Below are 18333 nucleotides of genomic sequence, written 5' to 3' on the forward strand. Positions count from 1 at the left end.
GCCTCTATTTAAAAGGAGTTGAGTTACATAATTAACGGCAGAGATTCTGGGTCTGGGTTCAAGAAGCCTTCATATGGCAGAAGCACCAGCCACGGACCAACAGCGACTTCTGCGATGTCACTGTAGCAGCGTCTTCTGCCATTTTTAGCAGTGAGGAGCTCTGTAGACGAGGCCCCTCTGGTTTGGAGACATGAGTAGCCATTTAGTCTGATTGTGCCATATGACCATATATATATTCTGCAAGGAAAAATGTATGGTCTGAAATCTCAGAACCTGCACAGGGAGCCGAAATGATGAAAGTTGTATATTTAATGCAAAAAAAGGAAGTCTTACTTGTCTGGCGCATGTATACACGCAAATGAGTATACAAGAGGAAAGTGTACAAATTTCCCCGTTTTTACTCGCACATTTACGGAAATGAAGCAAGGGAAAGCTATGCGTATACAGTGGACAAGTAGGCCTTTAGTAAAGCAACAAGTTATTCCAAAAATCTCAGATAATTGAACAATTTGTGCTGCAGGTCCGAGCTGAGTAACGCAGACTCCCAGCGCGCGCAGAGGCTGTCGCTCTTTTAGGCTGCATCACCGTTATCCTATATTATAACCGTACATTCCCATAGGATATGCTCCGGGATGGCTCTAGAGCGCAATGTCTGCACTTGTCAGACGCGCATAAATCTGGGTGTATTCGGTACATGATAGCTGGACTCGGATAGGATCTGGTCGGTAACTGCCGCCATTCTTCAATCGCACAAATTCGAAACTGTGAATTATGCGAGAAAAAAAAAAACACGGACACGTCTCGAGCCGGCACGGCTCGTGGACATTTATTCAAACAAAAACGGAGGTCTCGGCGCTAACGGAACTAAGAGCTTCTGATTCCATCATCATCACGCTGAAAACGCCGGTCTCTTTGGGCTACCTGTCAGTCCTTGGGAAGCATCACCTGGGAACTCAAGTGCTGACGGCCCTTGTTCTGTCGTGGAATACAGGAAGCGTCCGCCCGAGGCGACTCAGTCATCGTGTGTACGTGGCAAGGAGTTTGCCTCATTTTGCAGTTCCCAGAGACACGCCAGTCAAAGAAGCAAGTACACACGCGTTTGTAACGATAGAAAATCGATCGGGTAAAACACTCGTGCTTCGCACAAGACGCCCCCCTTACGCACATAAACGGGCCAAGGCTGCGCGTACCAGCTCCATCGCAGCGTCGCTCGTCTTTCCAGTGAGCCTCTGCACCCTTTCGAGCAGGTTCGCGCTCGAGCGCACCTTCTTCAGCGCGTCCGCTCCTTCGGCGTCGCTCTCGCGGTCGCCGCCTGCACTCACGAACTCGGCCGCTTTCTCGTGGAGACGAACGTTCCTCTTCACGAGATCCGCCATTTCGAGGACACCCTCGACGTCGTCAGGGTCCCAGGAAACCATGAGATGCGTCACGGTGTAGTTTTCTCTCAGGCCTCGCAGGATGGTCGCCACGACGTCGGCGGTGATTCCCCAGTGCTCGCAGACGGAGATCTCGTTCAGAGTGTCGTTGACGGCCAGCAACTCGGAGAGGGACGTCGCTATTTCTAGCGTCAATAAATCTACATGCATGACGAACGAGGTGACGGAACGGTTCTCTTTCAGGGCGTCCAGAACCTTGACCAGCTGCTGCTCGTTGCCCCGTTTGACGTGCACACGATTCTCGATTCTCTTGAGAGTCGTCGTCCGCCTTGCGACCGAGGCGATGCCATCCGCGAGTTCGTCGAACGTGACATCGCTCGGGTAGAAGTGGAGCGCACGAATCGTGGTGTCTGTGGCCACGGCGTCGAAGAACTCGCTGAGAACGTCCCGGTCCGCCGAAGCGCTGAGGCAGACGGAGACCTCCGGCCAACACGCTTTATTGTGGATGAGCCTCGTAAGCAGCGGCAGAAGTTGCCCCGTCCACACTATGCGAAGCCTCTTGAAGACTTGCTCATAAAGGTCCTGCTCCAGCAGGGCCGACACTTTTTCCGCTTCCACGAAACACGCGTCGAAAAGGTCCACCAGCTCCAGCGTCGAGTTAACTGCCAACATTTTCGCGAATGCGATCACGGTCTCGGAGGACAACTGCAGCTGCCCCAAGGCAAACCTCTTGAGCGTGTTGTTTACCTTTAGCGCTTCGATGAGCGCGGCGGCACCCTCGTCGCCACCGCAGGAGTACCAGAGGCGGAAATCCCTCAGCCTCCTGTTCTCTCGGATGAAGCTTGCAATGTCCTTCGCGAACGCGGTCCCTATGTTCTCGCAGTGCAAATCCAATGAACACAGTCTGCCGAACACTCCGGAAAGGTTGACGCTGAATTCTTCCTCTGCGCATTCAATGTCAAACACCTGAAGTTCTCCGAGCGAGGAGCACCCTTCGAGGTCGCCAAATGCGGTCCTGAACGCATCCAGCGACATTTCCCATATGCAAAGCTTCTTCACGGGCGGACCCGCTGTCAACATGCGCCGAAGCACGCCCGCATCCTTATCCGAGCACTCGTCATATTCGAGCGCTGATCCACGGTGCGAACATTCACTCCTTGAGCATACCGGGTTGCTGGACTCATCGTTGTGTTCCAGCCCTTTCTTAAAGAAGTCGTTGACTTCAGCGTCTTGGCAATGAGCTTCGCTTTTCATTTCCTCGGACATTTCCTCAACGGCAGGGCACTTTAGCAAGATGAGTTTTTCAAGCCTTTCAGCACCCTTTTCGTCACGATCGTGAAGGTGCGAACAAAGTGGACGGTTTGTTTAACGTTTATCCCTGTAGGGGACCGGTTCCAACCGGCTCCAGCGTTATGATGATGAAGCTGAACGATGGAGTTCCCGGTTTATCAGATTGTCTTGAGCAGCCTGTCTCAGCTGCGTGTAAGCAGTTGTTCAAGCTTTCCAATTAGCAATTACCTTTGTAGAGAGAGAGAGCACGCTCGATGAGGGCTTGCTGGCGCTGTTGTGAAATCTTTGTGAAACCTAGAAAGAAAAAAATGCAAATGCAAGTCTTTAACCATAGAAACCAGCTGACAATAATCGCTGTGTAGAGTTAACATGAAAATGCAAAGGACAACAGTATCTCGTCAACCACACGAATTTTCTTATTCAGTACGTTTTGATGTACCATTGCATTGCTTTTTTTTAATCTGACAAGTCCAGTGGTTACACTTATGGCATTATGCACCTGAACACGAGGTCAGGGTTATATTACCAGTCTCATCAGAGTCATCCGCCTCGTTACGAAGGAGGGCGCAGAGATAGTGAGAAATGCTGTCTTTAATGAAGCTGGGGGCGTTTGCCGCGCTGAAGAGAGGGCGAAATGCAGACGCTCGTTCACCGAACTGTCTATTATGCTATAGACAGTTCGGTGAACGAATACGTCCCATCAGCACGGGCAATGGGCAGGTACTTTGTACCCGCGTCCCCGCTACAGTGTACAAAGACCACTCGCAACTGCGCCAGCTCGTTTTGATCACAGACCATTATCAGAAACAAACTATGAAATGAAAGACTAAGCGAATGACCAGATCAACCTCCGGTTGGCTACCCTGCATTAGGGGATGAGGAAAGGGCAGAATAGAGGAAGAGAAAAAGATGTGAAGACAATCTATCCGTACAAACACAAGGCAACTGAGTTAGGCGCAAACCATTTGGGAATAATGCTGACCTCGTAAGTCACAGCAGCAGAAAGCGACGGAAGTGCACGCACGGTTTCTACACGGGAACAGAGAAATACTTTTTCTCGGCAACCGCTGCACTTCAACACATTTAAAAAGAGAAGTTTAGGTCCAGCGACTGTAGAAAGCGGAATTTTCATTTGTGTCGTCACTTATTTAGTAAAAAAACTGTTAAAAATCGTAATATCGCAAAATGCCGTGCGGTGAAATAAAAAGAACCAGAAAGCTCGTCGTCGCGAATCCGCGGGAGCGACGGCGGCAGCATTGCATCAGACTTTCTACAGCGCCTGAATAAAGCCTTCCGTGTGACTTTGTGTGGACTTCAATAAATGCGAACTCGTGTTTTGGATCTATATTCACTCACACAAAGCTTCGCTGCATGTAGATTGCAACTCGTTGAATCTGCTGCATTTATTTATAATACATTTCTCTGTGAATACCTTACTTGGCATTCAAGTAGGCATTAGGTAAGGGGGGAACGTTATATCAATGTAAAACACACGTCATTCAACACGACAAAGAAAGCATCAGGTAAGAAAAGCGTTATTCGCATGACGTAATACCACATGAAATCAAAGTAAAAGCAGGAAAACATACCAGCAAATATTACACGAACATCATTACAGTGCACGGTAGGCGTAGAAACGCAGAAATTGCCATATCAGTCACTGAATTACCGCATTGCAAAGTGCAAAAAGAAAAACTAGGCAGACAATAATTCAGCTGTGTAACTACGACAAGCTACCAGTTCGAAGACAATGGACGATGTGTGAACATACATATAATTTGTTTATAAACATAACATAATAAGCATTACATAACTACGGACTATAGATATTACAAAATCAATGGATAGGGATATAAAATCGCACGAGGGGAAATAAAGGCACAAAAGGACTAAACGTTTGAGACGGCAAAATGTGCGAGGCAGAGATTAAAGGTTGCCTGCACTATATCCTGGGAAAATATCCCGCAAACACGTGAAAAGAGAGGCAATGCGCACATTGAGATCTCGCGCGTGCGCCTTCTACAGCCGCCTCCACGAGCGCCAAATGGATGGATGTATGGATGGATGTCGTGAGCGTCCCCTCCGGAACGGGGCGGTGGGTAGCGCCACCAATCTCTTGCTATTATACTGCCTAATGTCATACCTAAGTTAAGAAAGAAACAAAAAGCCACTGAACTCCCACAACCAAGTTTTCTCATCCCCTATTGCGAACTTTGCTTTTGTACGTCTCCGTTTTCTGTCGTTTCCCTACTTCCACCAACATTTCAATCGCCTCTTACTAATCTCCATTGCGGACATGTTTACTTTTACCCTGCACTAAACCGTGCCTGCTCTAAGTGGTGCCTAAATCGACCGCTGGGCAGGTGTCTTCACATTCTAACAAAATATGCTCCATCGCTTCCCTAGCCTTACCGCAGTAAGCACATGCTTCTTCTTCCTTCTTATATCTCACGTGTTCTAAGGCATCCCGATCTCGCTTCGAAAAGTAATGAGCCTCCCTTTGAGTTACCATAAATTGTTTCTTTCGTAGTAAAATATTTTTGCGTGCACAGTTGACAAGGACACAGTGAAGGGGGACACAGGAGCACTTTGACACACGAGCCCTTCACTGTGTCCTTGTCAATTGTGTGCGCAAAAATATTTCACTATGAATTCGTACCAACTCGCCCAACTATCAGTTCTGCTGCTGTTTCCTTCGTGATTTCAAAAGTAGTTACTCATGGCAGGTTTATTTTCCATTGCCGCCACCCACGAGATTATTTCAGCCTCTCTGATTTTCCGCTTGACGTTCCTTGTTGCTGTGCTGCCCATCCTACAGGCCACATACTTCCTGGTAAGCTTCCTAGTTCTTTTCCTCCACTCTGAATTAATGTTTTTCCTGTACAGATACCTCAACAGAGGTATCCTAGAGGTATACCTCACCAGCGCCCCCTCGTAGCAGCGGGGTGCGCCGGTCGTTACATAATTTTTTTTTTTTCTGCGGAGCGCGCTGAATGGGACGGCCGGAGCAAAACCTGTCACCGCGCACTAAATAGATGCATTAGAGATCCTCCCCCGTGCGCTTGGTGGTAGGGGTGATCAAATAATCCACCAAATCCACACTTTTCTCTCTCTCTCTCTCTCTCTCTCTCTCTCTCTCTCTCTCTCTCTCTGGCAGGCCAAAAGAAACTGCTCTGGTCACAGTACAAGCACTTTGACGCCTAGCAAGTCATGGCCCCAAAACATGGGGGCCCAAGTCGCTGTGGCGAACGTTGGAAACAGCTCTGAATGGCTGTCAGTGAACGTGTACAACTTCCGAACGTGTACTACCTAGGACCATCACGGTTTCATTATATGCGGGGCCGTGCAAGGTGGCCAAACAAAACAAAGGGTCAAATCGCCATTCCCGTGTCCGAAGTAGCTCCGAAAAGCTGTCAGCACACGTTTCGGCGCGCGTAATGTGATAGGAGACGGCGGGTGCACATATTTACCGACCGTGACAATGGCTACCTTCAATTTGAAATATGCTTCGCCGCAGTGCATTACCTAGACTTCGCGGCGTAGCATAATTGTGCTGCGGCGAAGCTGTCATTGGGAAGGCAAATTATGGAAACGCTAGACCCTTGCCTGCGGATCGATGTATCAGTTTGTGAAAGTGCGTTTACAACCCTTGGTTGTGATATTACCGTATATTAAAAATCGCGCAAATAATTTCTTTTCCAGACCTTTCTTAGGGCGACTTAAGAATTTATTTTGCCCTTTTGACGTGAACTCCGTGTACACGGCCAAACGTGTCTAGCCGCAGAGCGGTGGCGACGGCTCCGCTGTCCTGAGGGTATGCACGGTATCCTCTATGCTCTTAGTGCTTGTATTGACGTCGTGTGCGCGCATGTAAACTTAAGTAGAGAAAAAATAAACTTGCCGCCGGTGCGAGCAGAACCCACAATCTTCGCATTACGGCAAGCGATGGCCTGAGTGGCGCTGGCTAACAGTCAAGAGTGCTATACATATATACACAAGAATGGGGACGTTGCAACAGCCGCCGCCGTAGGACAAGCATTGTGCGCGTAATGCAAATATTGCGGGTTCTGCGTACGGCGGCGGCAAGTTGCTTTTTGGTCCACTTTCATTTCCTTTCAGTATATCCTTTTACACATTTCAATTGAAATTACAGACAATTAAAGGAGCGGGGGTACCTGCACAGACGACTTCAACGTTTTTGGCGAATTTCTCAACTTCCACTCGCTACAAACAATTCAAAATGTGCAGTTATTTAGATGTCTATTCGTCTTCCATGTGAAAATTCGAGCAAGAAAGTTTAGCATAAAATTTATAAAAATATAAATGAAACGATCATACTTTGAAGGAACATTTAAAAGATATCGATTCCTTCTAGAGCAACGAAAGTGCTCTCACGTCTCCCTTACAACACGAAGTTTTTACTGCACTGAAAGAAATAAATTTCATAATTGTATTCCTGAAATCAAATTTCTTTTTTAGATTTTACATTCTACCTAGGCAGTTTTTGGATGGAGAAAGATTAAATACAGAAAAGTCACAGTTTCGCCCGAAAGACGGAGCATCGATTGCGATAGCAAGATGGTAGATATCTGAACAAAGTAAGGATAGTAGATTTATCGGCCGTATAAACTCGTATACATTCGCGTACTAAGTTAACAAGCACGGTGTCACGCGCGCACAGGTAAACATGAACACATCTCTCTCGATGACCGCGGAAACTCGCTGTCAAAACGCTGAAGTGAGGAATCGCAGCAGCAGCAGCGAGCGAATTGTGCATCTCTCGCTTCAAGACCCGCCGTGGTTGCGCAGTGGCTATGGTGTTCGGCTGCTGAGCACGAGGTCGCGGGATCGAATCCCGGCCACGGCGGCCGCATTTCGATGGGGGCGAAATGCGAAAACACCCGTGTACTTAGATTTAGGTGCATTAAAGAGCCCCAGGTGGTCGAAATTTCCGGAGTCCTCCACTACGGCGTGCCTCATAATCAAAAAGTGGTTTTGGCACGTAAAACCCCATAATTCAATTCATTCTCGCTTCAACGCGAACGAATCGTCGAAAGCACAGCGCACGCGAAGCTACCGGCATTAAGCGCACTCTGCAAATATCGCGCATTCCTTTGAAGATGAGGCACGCGCGGGCGCGCACTGTGGCCACGTCGCAGATCGCTTTGAAGGTACGGCGCCCGCACGGCCGCGCCGTAAGCGGCGGCCGGAGAAAAACTTCTCCCCTTCCCTCGCCTCACCCCGTGCCTAGCGCGCGACAGGAGAGGCCGTGCTTCCAGTCTGGCTTTTCTCGCTCGCGCACGCGCGATTCAGCCGCGTTCGCCGTCGCACGCTTTCACTCGCGCATGCAGCATACGGTTCGCGGCGACGATTTTATCGCCCTTAAAGGGACACTAAAGGTTACCAGAAACTCAAGTTAAAGTGGTAGAGCAATGTTCTAGAACGTCTAAGGCGTCAATATAATCGCGAACAGAGCTTTAGTAACCGAGAAATTGAGGTAAATGCATGACACGATTTGAGACCCCCCAGCGACATTCCGGTACTAGCCCGATGACGAAAGGTCTCCTCATAATTTGTGTTACTAATACTCAACTACTCGTATTAAAAAGATCATTTCATTCGATTATAAGCCGGAAAAAATGCTACTTGTCTACGTCTATTCGATTCTAGGAAAAAATAACATTTTGACGTTACCCTTCAGTAATATGGGTGTTCGAAAGGTTTCGTTTTCGCTCGACTCTGCGCCGCGCACGCTTTGGAGTTTCAGTAGTTTCGTTATCGCGTCGTGCTGTGAGGGTTCTGCTCGCGAAACTTTCATTTGGAACAAGCAGCGAGAATGCCACGTCCATGTGATGTCGTGGGAAGCCCTCGTTGCTTTCCCGCTCCGGAGAGCCGGTGTCGAGGCCGCCGTCGTAGTACGCAACGACGCCGGCAGTGCGAGCCCTCAGAAGCAGGTCGCGCTCGTCGGTGCTCAAATCGCTGAAGTTGAGCCCACCATCGCGAGCCAATCTGTCGGTGTCAGGGTCCATTGCGACGAGCGTCGAAGTTAGCGTCATAGAATGAAGTACCAGCTTATGGGCGTCTTGCGCTGGAGTGTGAGGTATAGTAGCGGCGCCTGGTGGCGGTGCGGGAAACGACATCTGGGTCGTGCCAGCTTGGGTCGTATTGAGCCCTGGCTGTGGCGAAGCACGTTTCTAGGCCGAGTTTTGCGTCGATTCGCACATTTTTATGCCCTGTTGCGAGTGCGAAAAGGCTCGTCGCTTCTCATAGACCACGCCGACCACGCTGCGAGCTCGCTGCAGCCTATAGTTTAACGAAAACGGACTCTCCGTGTGCCGTGGGACGTAACGTGGGACGTAATTCGTTTCTCCTTCCGCTAGCCACCATACTCCCGCTTTCGCTTTGCTGTCGGCTCTGTCTTGGCTCTGTTTCTGGCCGCGCGTTCGCGTTTTGCGCAGAAAAGCCGTAGCGCCGTCTGCGGACGCCGTTCTACTCACCGATGGCGCAACGTCACTATGAGACCATGATGTCAGTTCTCCTCGATCGGAGGGCGGGCGATTTGAACTGCGCTAGAGGTACGCGGACGCTTCAGAACGCATTTTCTCTTAAAATAAGTCTCTCCTTGGCACGAAACAAGCGTTTCGAGGTTTCTGGGATGGTATTTCAACAGTCCACGTTGACTTAATAGTAACCTTTAGTGTCCCTTTAAACTTTACGCGGAACCTCACGGCGACGGCAGAAATCCGTCTGGTGTGTCCATATAGTTGTTCTCGCAATAATAAAACTACTGTATTCATTGAAAAATGTTTTCAGTTCAGTCTGCAATGAGCACTGAACAATTATTGGCGGAAATTTCAAAGAAAAAATCGTTTATTCATTGCAGAGAAAATGCTCCTTATACAAGTCAAACCAGCGTTCTCAGAAATCGTGTTTTCAGTTCTAACTGTTCGACCATACCAATATGCACCTGGGGCGGCATCATCTGCATCAGATTTTGTTATGAAACCTTTTCTGGCATTCGTCATGGCCTTCCTTCTTTGTTTGCATTGCGCTTGCATTACTTTATTTATAGTGAAAATTGCGACGTAAACAATCATTTTTAGAAGCCACGTCCACTTTCACGAGCGTGGGCGTTCTCCAGCGGCTGCTGCTTACGGCGCGGCCGTGCGGGGCACCGTATCTTGAAAGCGATCTACGATGTGGCCTAAGTGCGCGCCAGTTGGCCTCATCTTCAAAGCGATCTGCGATGCCTGTATAGTGCGCATAGTACCGGCAGCTTTGTATGCGCTCTGCTTTCGACGTTTCGTTCGCGTTGAAGAGAGATGCACGAAACTCAATTCGCTCGCTGCTATCACCGCAATTCCTCACTCCAGCGTTTTGACGAGCTTCCGCGGTCATCGAGCGAGATGTGTTCTTGTTTACCAGTATGCGCATCACCATACTTGTTAATTTAGTTATAAGCGAATGTTTACAAGTTTATACGGCCAATAAAACTACTATATTTATTTCATATAGCTGCTTACTAATTTACTATCGTAATCGATGCTTCGCCTTTCGGGCGACGCTGCGGCATTTTTTGGTACTGAAAAAGTAAAAATTCAGTTGCCTATGCAAAAACATTTATGTAATAAAAACTTTAAGTTGATCTAACACAATATATTTCCTTTCAGATGCATTCTCCTATGTGCTGTGCAGTTACGGGATATGTGCCTAAGTTTCCATATATTCAGTGAAAGCTTAAGGTTGACTACTTAGATTAAGAAAAACAGATTTGCACGATCCCCTTGTGTTCGCCTTCAAGGAAGTATTATGTACATGGATGAACCTGCAGCGTTTTATTATTAAAAATACATCATCCATGGTTCTGTAATGAGCTCTGTAAAAATGAAATATATATGCAATAAAATTAAAAGCACACTCATTTGTTTGCCATGACGAACACAAAAGAAGTGTAGTATAAAAGTTTGTACAGAAGCTCAAAGCTGTGACATGCTGCGTACCAAGATAGATTGCACAACTGTTTGCAGTACAATTTTGCAACCCTTCTGTACAAAACTGTATGCATAAATGCATTCAGCATGTACATGCATTTATGTTTTATTGGCCTTGAGGAAATAGTGGTAGTACCATCGGCTGGAATTTCTCTGCGGCTTAGAAAACGACATCATGTGATACTGGCTGTGAAGTATTCGGCAACTACAGGGCAGTTCAGCCATGATTAATTCGTGCATATTTTCAGCATTGTATGTGTGGTGACCTGGCTGCAAAGCAAGCTAGCACATGCATCTCAGTCTCGTGTGTAGGACAGCAAAGATTTGTAGTGAGCAAGCAACCTGATGGTTTCATAGAGGTTATTCAGTTCGCATGATCTTTCATGAAAGCATTTATATGCCCTTTTGCTACAAGAACAGCACTTTTCACAGCATTCGTTGCGGGGAATGCGGCTTGCCACTTTCACCAGGATTATCATGGGAGAATGATTTATCACCATTTTATTATAATACATGGAACCTCAACCGCCTATATTTCATTCCCCTCATTCTGCGCTTCCGCTGTGTACGCGCAAGCAAGTCGCACACATCTCTGTGCAGGGTATTAACTGATGTCGCATCAAACAAGCATGCTGCAAGCCGTGTGCATCGCTTGCTCAACTCTTATGATCACCATATTATTCGATTTTCAGCAGTGCTGCATTTTAGCAATTTTATCGCTAGATTTAGTGACTTTCTTCTCTGTTTACTGACAAAAGTTAGAACCAGCGGCATTTTTGTGACGTGACAGAACCATTGGCGAGATTTTAGAGACACCAAAATTAGGAAAGCAGCCTCTAGAATTCACTTTATTATTCCAAAGCTTTACGTGAGCAGCCAAAATTGGCTGCATGACACATAGGCTCTGTGACCATGCTGAAACAATGGTTGCCTATTTAGTGCACTCACAAAATGCATGTTTTTATTATTATTATTATTATTATTATTATTATTATTATTATTATTATTATTATTATTATTATTATTATTATTTACAAAACAATTTGAATGGGTCTTAACGTTCCGAGTTCTGCACTCCGCCTAAATATGTTTGATTGGTGGGCACTTACAAATTTTATTGTGGTATTTAGAACACAGCAGGTGAATAATAAGATAGATTCACTGTAGGAAGGCATGTACACAAGAGCGGCTGTGCTCATACACGCACGCCTGAACCCACGGTTTCCTTATCACATTGATTCTTTATTAATAAGTACTGCGAAGAGTCTTCAAGTAGACCAAGGGCGGCAGCATAGTATTTGACCTGCATAAAGGTCCCATAATTGTCATCGCTGTATTAACATGTGACCTGTGAGTCCTGCCGAATATTTCTATACTTACCGACGTGCTAACTAGAAAACATTCGAGGATATTGTGGACTAAGTGCCTTAGCATGCTAGAAAAAGCAGATTGCTTGTATTCTTTTCAATCATGCTGCATTTGCAACCTCACAATCTCAGGGTAGATGCTTCATTTCAGCTATCATCACCCATTGTTATGCAAGTATGACAGTTAACTAAAAGCCCACTACAAACTGCTGGTCAATCAACTGTTTATTCCTCATTTGTACGGACCCTAGGCAAACGTGAGACATTTAGGTGAATGATTTACACTATGCTAGCATATATTAAGGTGTTCCAAAACACCCATATGCTACCTAAAACTTATTGAAAAGTTTCAGCGACAATTTTAGTGACATTGCATCAAAATCTACCAGAAATTTAGCAACTTTTTTGTTTAACTTTAGCGACATGCTTCAAAAAGTTATGGCAACACTAGTTTTCAGAGCCTTTATCAGCCAAGCATCATGCTGCCCCTTTTTTTAAGTATGCAACTCCCTCCAGGCTTGGGTAGCGTACGTCCGGCACTGTGAGAACCGAGCAGTAAACCATGCTGTAAGAGTGGGCAACTAAGTTGGTGGCATAGAAATAAAACACGTTATCTACAACCCTACAATCAAGGCTTCAATAGCCCAGCCAGAAAGCTGCATTGGCTGCAACAAAGGTGAGAACACGGGTCACGTGATGCCAGTTTCTATATCATAGTGAGTACCACCAGTCTCTCCAGTGAGGGTGTGCAAGGCCAATACTCTACTAGCACTGGCAGGAATGTCCACAGCACAAGCTCTGCTAATGTGGAGCAGAAGTTGCCAGCATAAATGGCCGATTCCAAATACATAAACATAAAGGTAGCATGGTTGTATGCATTAAATTCATCATCATCAGCCTAGCTACACCCACTGCAGGGCAAAGGTCTCTCTCATACTTCTCCAACTACCCCGGTCCTGTACTAATTGTGGCCATGTTGTCCCTGCAAACTTCTTAATCTCATCCACGCACCTTTCTGCCGCCCCCTGCTACGCTTTTCTTCACTTGGAATCCAGTCCGTAAGCCTTAATGACCATAGGTTATCTTCCCTCCTCATTACATGTCCAGCCTATGCCCATTTTTCTTGATTTCAACTAAGATGTCATTAACTCGCGTTTGTTTCCTCACCCAATCTGCTCTTTTCTTATCCCTTAATGTTACACCCATCATTCTTTCCATAGCTCGTTGCGTCGTCCTCGCTTTAATTAGAACCCTTTTCTCTTGAGGGATAATGGCAACCTGCTGTTCATGATCTGAGAATGCCTGCCAAACGCACCCCAGCCCATTCTTATTCTTCTAACTATATCAGTCTCATGATCCGGATCTGCGGTCACTACCTGTCCTAAGTATATGCGTTCCCTTACCCCTTCCAGTGCCTCGCTACCTATCGTAAACTGCTGTTCTCTTCCGAGACTGTTAAACTTTACTTTAGTTTTCTGCAGATTAATTTTTAGACCCACCCTTCTGCTTTGCCTCTCCAGGTCAGTGAGCATTCATTGCAATTGGTCCCCTGGGTTACTAAGCAAGCCAATATCATCAGCAAATCGCAAGTTACTCCATTAACTCTCATCCCCAATTCTTCCCAATCCAGGTCTCTGAATACCTCCTTTAAACACGCTGTGAATAGCATTGGAGAGATCGTATCTCCCTGCCTGTCGCCCTTATTTATAGGGATTTTGTTGCTTTCTTTATGGAGGCATGCATTAAATTAGTTCCTGAATAATCTGATCTGACAGAAATCCAATGATCTCTGAAACCAGAAAAAATGCACTAGTGTTGTCTTTGGCATGCCTGTTTTGATAAACAGGTATTCTACTACAGCAAGTCACAGTTCAGTGAATTCAGTGACAGCAAGTCACAATTCAGTACAGTATTTTGCCCATATGAAGTGGTCACAGTGGTTGTCGGAATTGATGTGCACAAAAAGATCCAGTAGTAACTGCATATGTGAGCAAGGACACAAGGTTATTTTAACTGCTGTTTTCACTCTTAAGTAGCAATGAACAAGTAGCACCTGAATAGAGCTTGTATGCATGTGAATACAGCTTGTATGCAAGTGGCTGCTGGCAAAATACATGTTATCCTACTAAACTGTCAACGTATTATATGTTTCTTAAACAACTAATTAGTCATGGCACAATTGAAGATTATTTTGAGGGGGCGCAGCAAATGATGCACAGGCGACAGACATTTAGTCAATGTGAAAATTATTGCTGGATGCAATAAGTAAATAAAATTTATGAATCAGATTTCGTGGTAGATTGTGAATTGAGACCAGATGGGATGTAAGGCATGCCCATTTGGGAAAAATAATGCTGCCCGTAGTATATCTTCAAATTATGTGGCAGAATAGGTTGCTGTTCCAGCTAGAATTTTAGTCAGCTACATTCTTCTACAGCATGAAAAGAAAATTGGCTCAAATGCACATTTTATGTTTCAGTAGCTATCTTGCTAACTCCAACGAAACTCCAATTGTAGAATTTAGTATTGCACTATTAAGCTACATAGTTATTTTTGGCACCTAATATAACAAAATATGCTATTCACTAGGAATGCATGGGCACACAGTTTGTGCATCGTTTCCTTACGCCCTACAAGCAAATGCAAAAGTGTGTTGTTTTAGAACATTTTTATCTATGAAGCAGGTACAAAAATAACTGTTGTGCAAAGCCATTTTTTACTTCTTTTGGAAAGCTCCTGGTTTCCTTTCTTTCTGCATTCTTTTTTAGCATTTCAGGCAATGATTGTCAGTATGAGAAACATTCTATGTTTCCTTTGTACTGAATTAAACGTGCTATGTAAGCTTTTCTCTGTGAGCTGGCTCCTTACTCCAAACATCATGAAATAGAGGGCATGCCCTTATGTTCTTTGTCTGGCATTCATGGCTATTTGCGCATGCCATTTAATGCAGCAAGAGATCAAAGTGCTAGCAAGGTTTTTTTCACAGGTTGGGGTGAAATTAATGCTCTTTTGTCTGAGTAATAACTGCTTAGGATGGCAAGTCTCTCTCGTAATACACTATGCATTCACTGCTCTAACACTAATGAATGAAACTCAATTCCTCAAGTTGGGAAGCATTGTAATTCACTGTGAATTTGCTGCTCGCACTAATGATGAAATGTCACCTACTGCAGTAAAAAATAAAATTGCACTCAATACTACTGGAACACGAGATTCAAAACAATATGCCTTACAGATAACTGAGGCATCATCAAGGCAATAAAGTTGGTGAAATAAAAATTGAACCCAAATAAATTTTTTTTTCATGTTATAACCACTGCTATTTCTTAATATATCGCCAGCTCAACTGGCCAAACAGCAAGCTTTGCATTGGTTAATTGATTCAAGAAGTTTGGAAAGCACTAGAGGCCAATTTCGACAACAGATTATGCTAAAGTTTTATTTTTTGAGACTCTCTAATGTGCCAATATTTACACATCTGACAAAAACTGTGAAGTGCTGTCTTAAACTTATACAGTGGACCTGTGATTCCTTCATTCTGTCGTGGGTCATTATAAAGCACGACAGGCTGAGGCATATTCATAGTACTTTAAGCTGGCTTTGTTCTGTACAGTGGTAGGATGAGCACGTACATAAAAGAACCTGCATGCTATAATGTTCTTAAAGAGTGTATTTTCCCACAGACGTGTTTCCAGTTTCTGTGATAATCTTCTACACCCTATGTGTGGCCTACTCACTGCTTTTGCATGCTGCATTGCACTGAGATTCTCACACCAGCACTCCATAGACTTGAGTTAACAGTTCTCTACTTAGAATGATACTTCAAACGTTCAATTTGCAGTGTGCAGAATCTTTTGTTCTATGCAAGTGTGAAATTTCAGAGCAGCTTACTGGTTTTTCACTATAGCAACAATTACAAAATTTATTTCACCACTTGAGTGACTGCTTCAAAGGCTCTGGCGCCAATTCACTAAAGGTGTTTGAATAACAAATTTTCTTTTATGTAATGTTATATGAGAAATTGACAAAAACTGCATTCGAAAGGCAAATTGAATAACCATATTTTTCAATTTCGCATAAAAGTGAAATATAAAGTTTCCATGAACTTCATTCACCCAACAAGATTAAGCCCCACTTATGTTGCTTGATACATGATACATGTAATGCCAATGAAAACTCAGTGTTATGTCAACTAAACGCGCAAATCAAAAACAAAGGAAAAGTGACTGCATCTGGCATACTATGACAATGACAATAGTGAAACAAAGTATAAGTGCATCACTAGATGCATGTAGTAAAGCGTAGTGTGTGTTGAATGAGCCAAATCCAAATACTTCAGCACTGCACACAGTTTTTAAGCAACTCAAACTTGGTGAGATTGGCAAAACAATAAAATGCTTCGCATAAATTGCGACACCACATTTGCGGGTTTCCCAACGCTAAGCATGCTTATTTAATGACTTAAGAAAATGTTGTCCAGGAGTCGTTTTAGACACTGTGTGGCTAGCACTGGCATTTTCCTGCAGCTGTTCATCGTACTGTATAGCATTACTGGGTACATGTTGAAAAATCGGTGCCACTGGCAGATGAACACATAGCAAAGAAAACGTTGGCACAAGTGTTAGTGTCAAAACATGTTTTTCTTCATTCTAAAGTCAGGCTTAACTTCAGCCACAGATCCTTAACTACACAGGGTGCCCCAGATATCATGCACCAAATTCTAAAGAACACGGTTGATTATAAGTGGATAAGATTAAGTACATGTTTTTCAAAGTACTGTTGAGAAACAGGCAGTAAATTTTTAGTCTCTGACATACAATTATTTATTTGAAAGTAGTTATCTAACCTTGCACTTGGTGTTCTGGTTGTCAAGATGTCAAATTAGGCAGTTAAAATTCATAACACGTCAAAATGAGCGAGAAGAAAGGGAACCAAGGGGCCTGATTGTTATTAATCATATCATAAGAAGCCAACAAAGACACCGAACACAGCATAAGGGAAACTACTTGAACTTACTAATCGAATAAAATAAATGATAAAAGAATAGAAATGAAAGTCAATGAAAATGCAACTGGCCACAGGTGGAATATGAACCCCCATTCTCACATTACGCATGCGATGCTCTTACCAATTGAGCTACCGCGGCACCGTTTTCCCATCCACATTTTGAGGTATTTATGTTTTACTACTAGAACTAACCCCAGGAGTGTTAGCCAGCACCACAACTCCCAAACCTTGGCGGGGATGTGGAACATCCTTTCTGCTGCAGATGTCACAAGTACATAAATACCCCAAACACCACGAAAAGTGGACGGGAAAACGGCGTCGTGATAGCTCAATTAGAGCATCGCACGTGTAATGCGAATATGAGGGTTTGTATCCCACCTGGGCATTTTTTTTTCATCCACTTTCATTTCCATTTATTTGTCATTTTTTTAATTCAGTTAGTAAGTACAAGTTCCCATATGTTGTCCTTAGGTGTCTTGTTGGCTTCTTACGATATTGTTACGGTGCAACCAAGAGTGGTGCCAGTCAGAAGACGACGGCTTAATGTGTGTAGGTGGAATCGGTCTTGACAGCCACCTTGCTTATGCATTGTTCTCTCTTTTGTAAATATCGAAAATACATCGTTATACAACTTCTACAACGTAGCACATTAGTGAGAGGTGTGGTGTACCCATGAGAAACAACAACGGAGCTTCGCAGTGGTCTTCCCCTCAGAATGTAGAACATGACGGACGAAGCAGTACCCGACATGGCGCGGCCCACATCACCGCCTACAACCCTGACAGTTGTGCTGGCTCAGCCATGGGATACAGTCAAAATGGAAGTATTTCCAGCAAGGCACACATCGCGTTTCACTTTTCTGGCAAATAGAGATAATAGCCTATGAGATATGAAATATACCATGTACCTGCACACCGACTCGTGGACTAGCAGTGCCATTAAAGAGTCTCAGGGGTGAAAGCAAGCCATTTATCTTCAGCGCACCATTCGGGGCACCACATATTTTTTTATCTTGACATGCAGTAATCAGTGGAAGCTGCTTGTGCATTGTGGAACGGACACGTGTTGCCATCGCCACTGCTCAGCCCAGTAGAACAGCGCTGCTTCAGTAAAATAGCTTCCCATTAAAACTCCTTGACGGTGCACTATCCTGTGCGCAGTGGTGCAGTCGCATAGTATGCTTCATATTTCCTGAGGGGGAGGGGGGGGGCTGAATTTGCCCGTAAAGGTAAACAGGCGATGTGTACTTTGCCGGTGCCGGGAACATTTCATTTTTATGTGTCTTACAATACTCGTCAAACC

The 18333-nt window shown here is 44.9% G+C and overlaps 1 protein-coding gene across 2 annotated transcripts in view; it reads right to left on the bottom strand.

The window, feature by feature from the left end:
• Positions 1–795: 795 nt before the first annotated feature.
• Positions 796–18333, bottom strand: part of LOC142557089 (uncharacterized) — a 42059-nt gene continuing 24521 nt past the window's right edge. For both annotated transcript variants that reach the window (XM_075668683.1, XM_075668684.1), the window contains exon 2: positions 796–2960. In XM_075668683.1, the coding sequence (XP_075524798.1) occupies positions 1158–2642 (1485 nt within the window). In that variant the 5' untranslated portion in view covers positions 2643–2960 and the 3' untranslated portion in view covers positions 796–1157. The remainder of the gene's footprint in view (positions 2961–18333) is intronic.

Source organism: Dermacentor variabilis, chromosome 9 (assembly GCF_050947875.1).
Source record: "Dermacentor variabilis isolate Ectoservices chromosome 9, ASM5094787v1, whole genome shotgun sequence".
Taxonomy (NCBI): Eukaryota; Metazoa; Arthropoda; class Arachnida; order Ixodida; family Ixodidae; genus Dermacentor; species Dermacentor variabilis.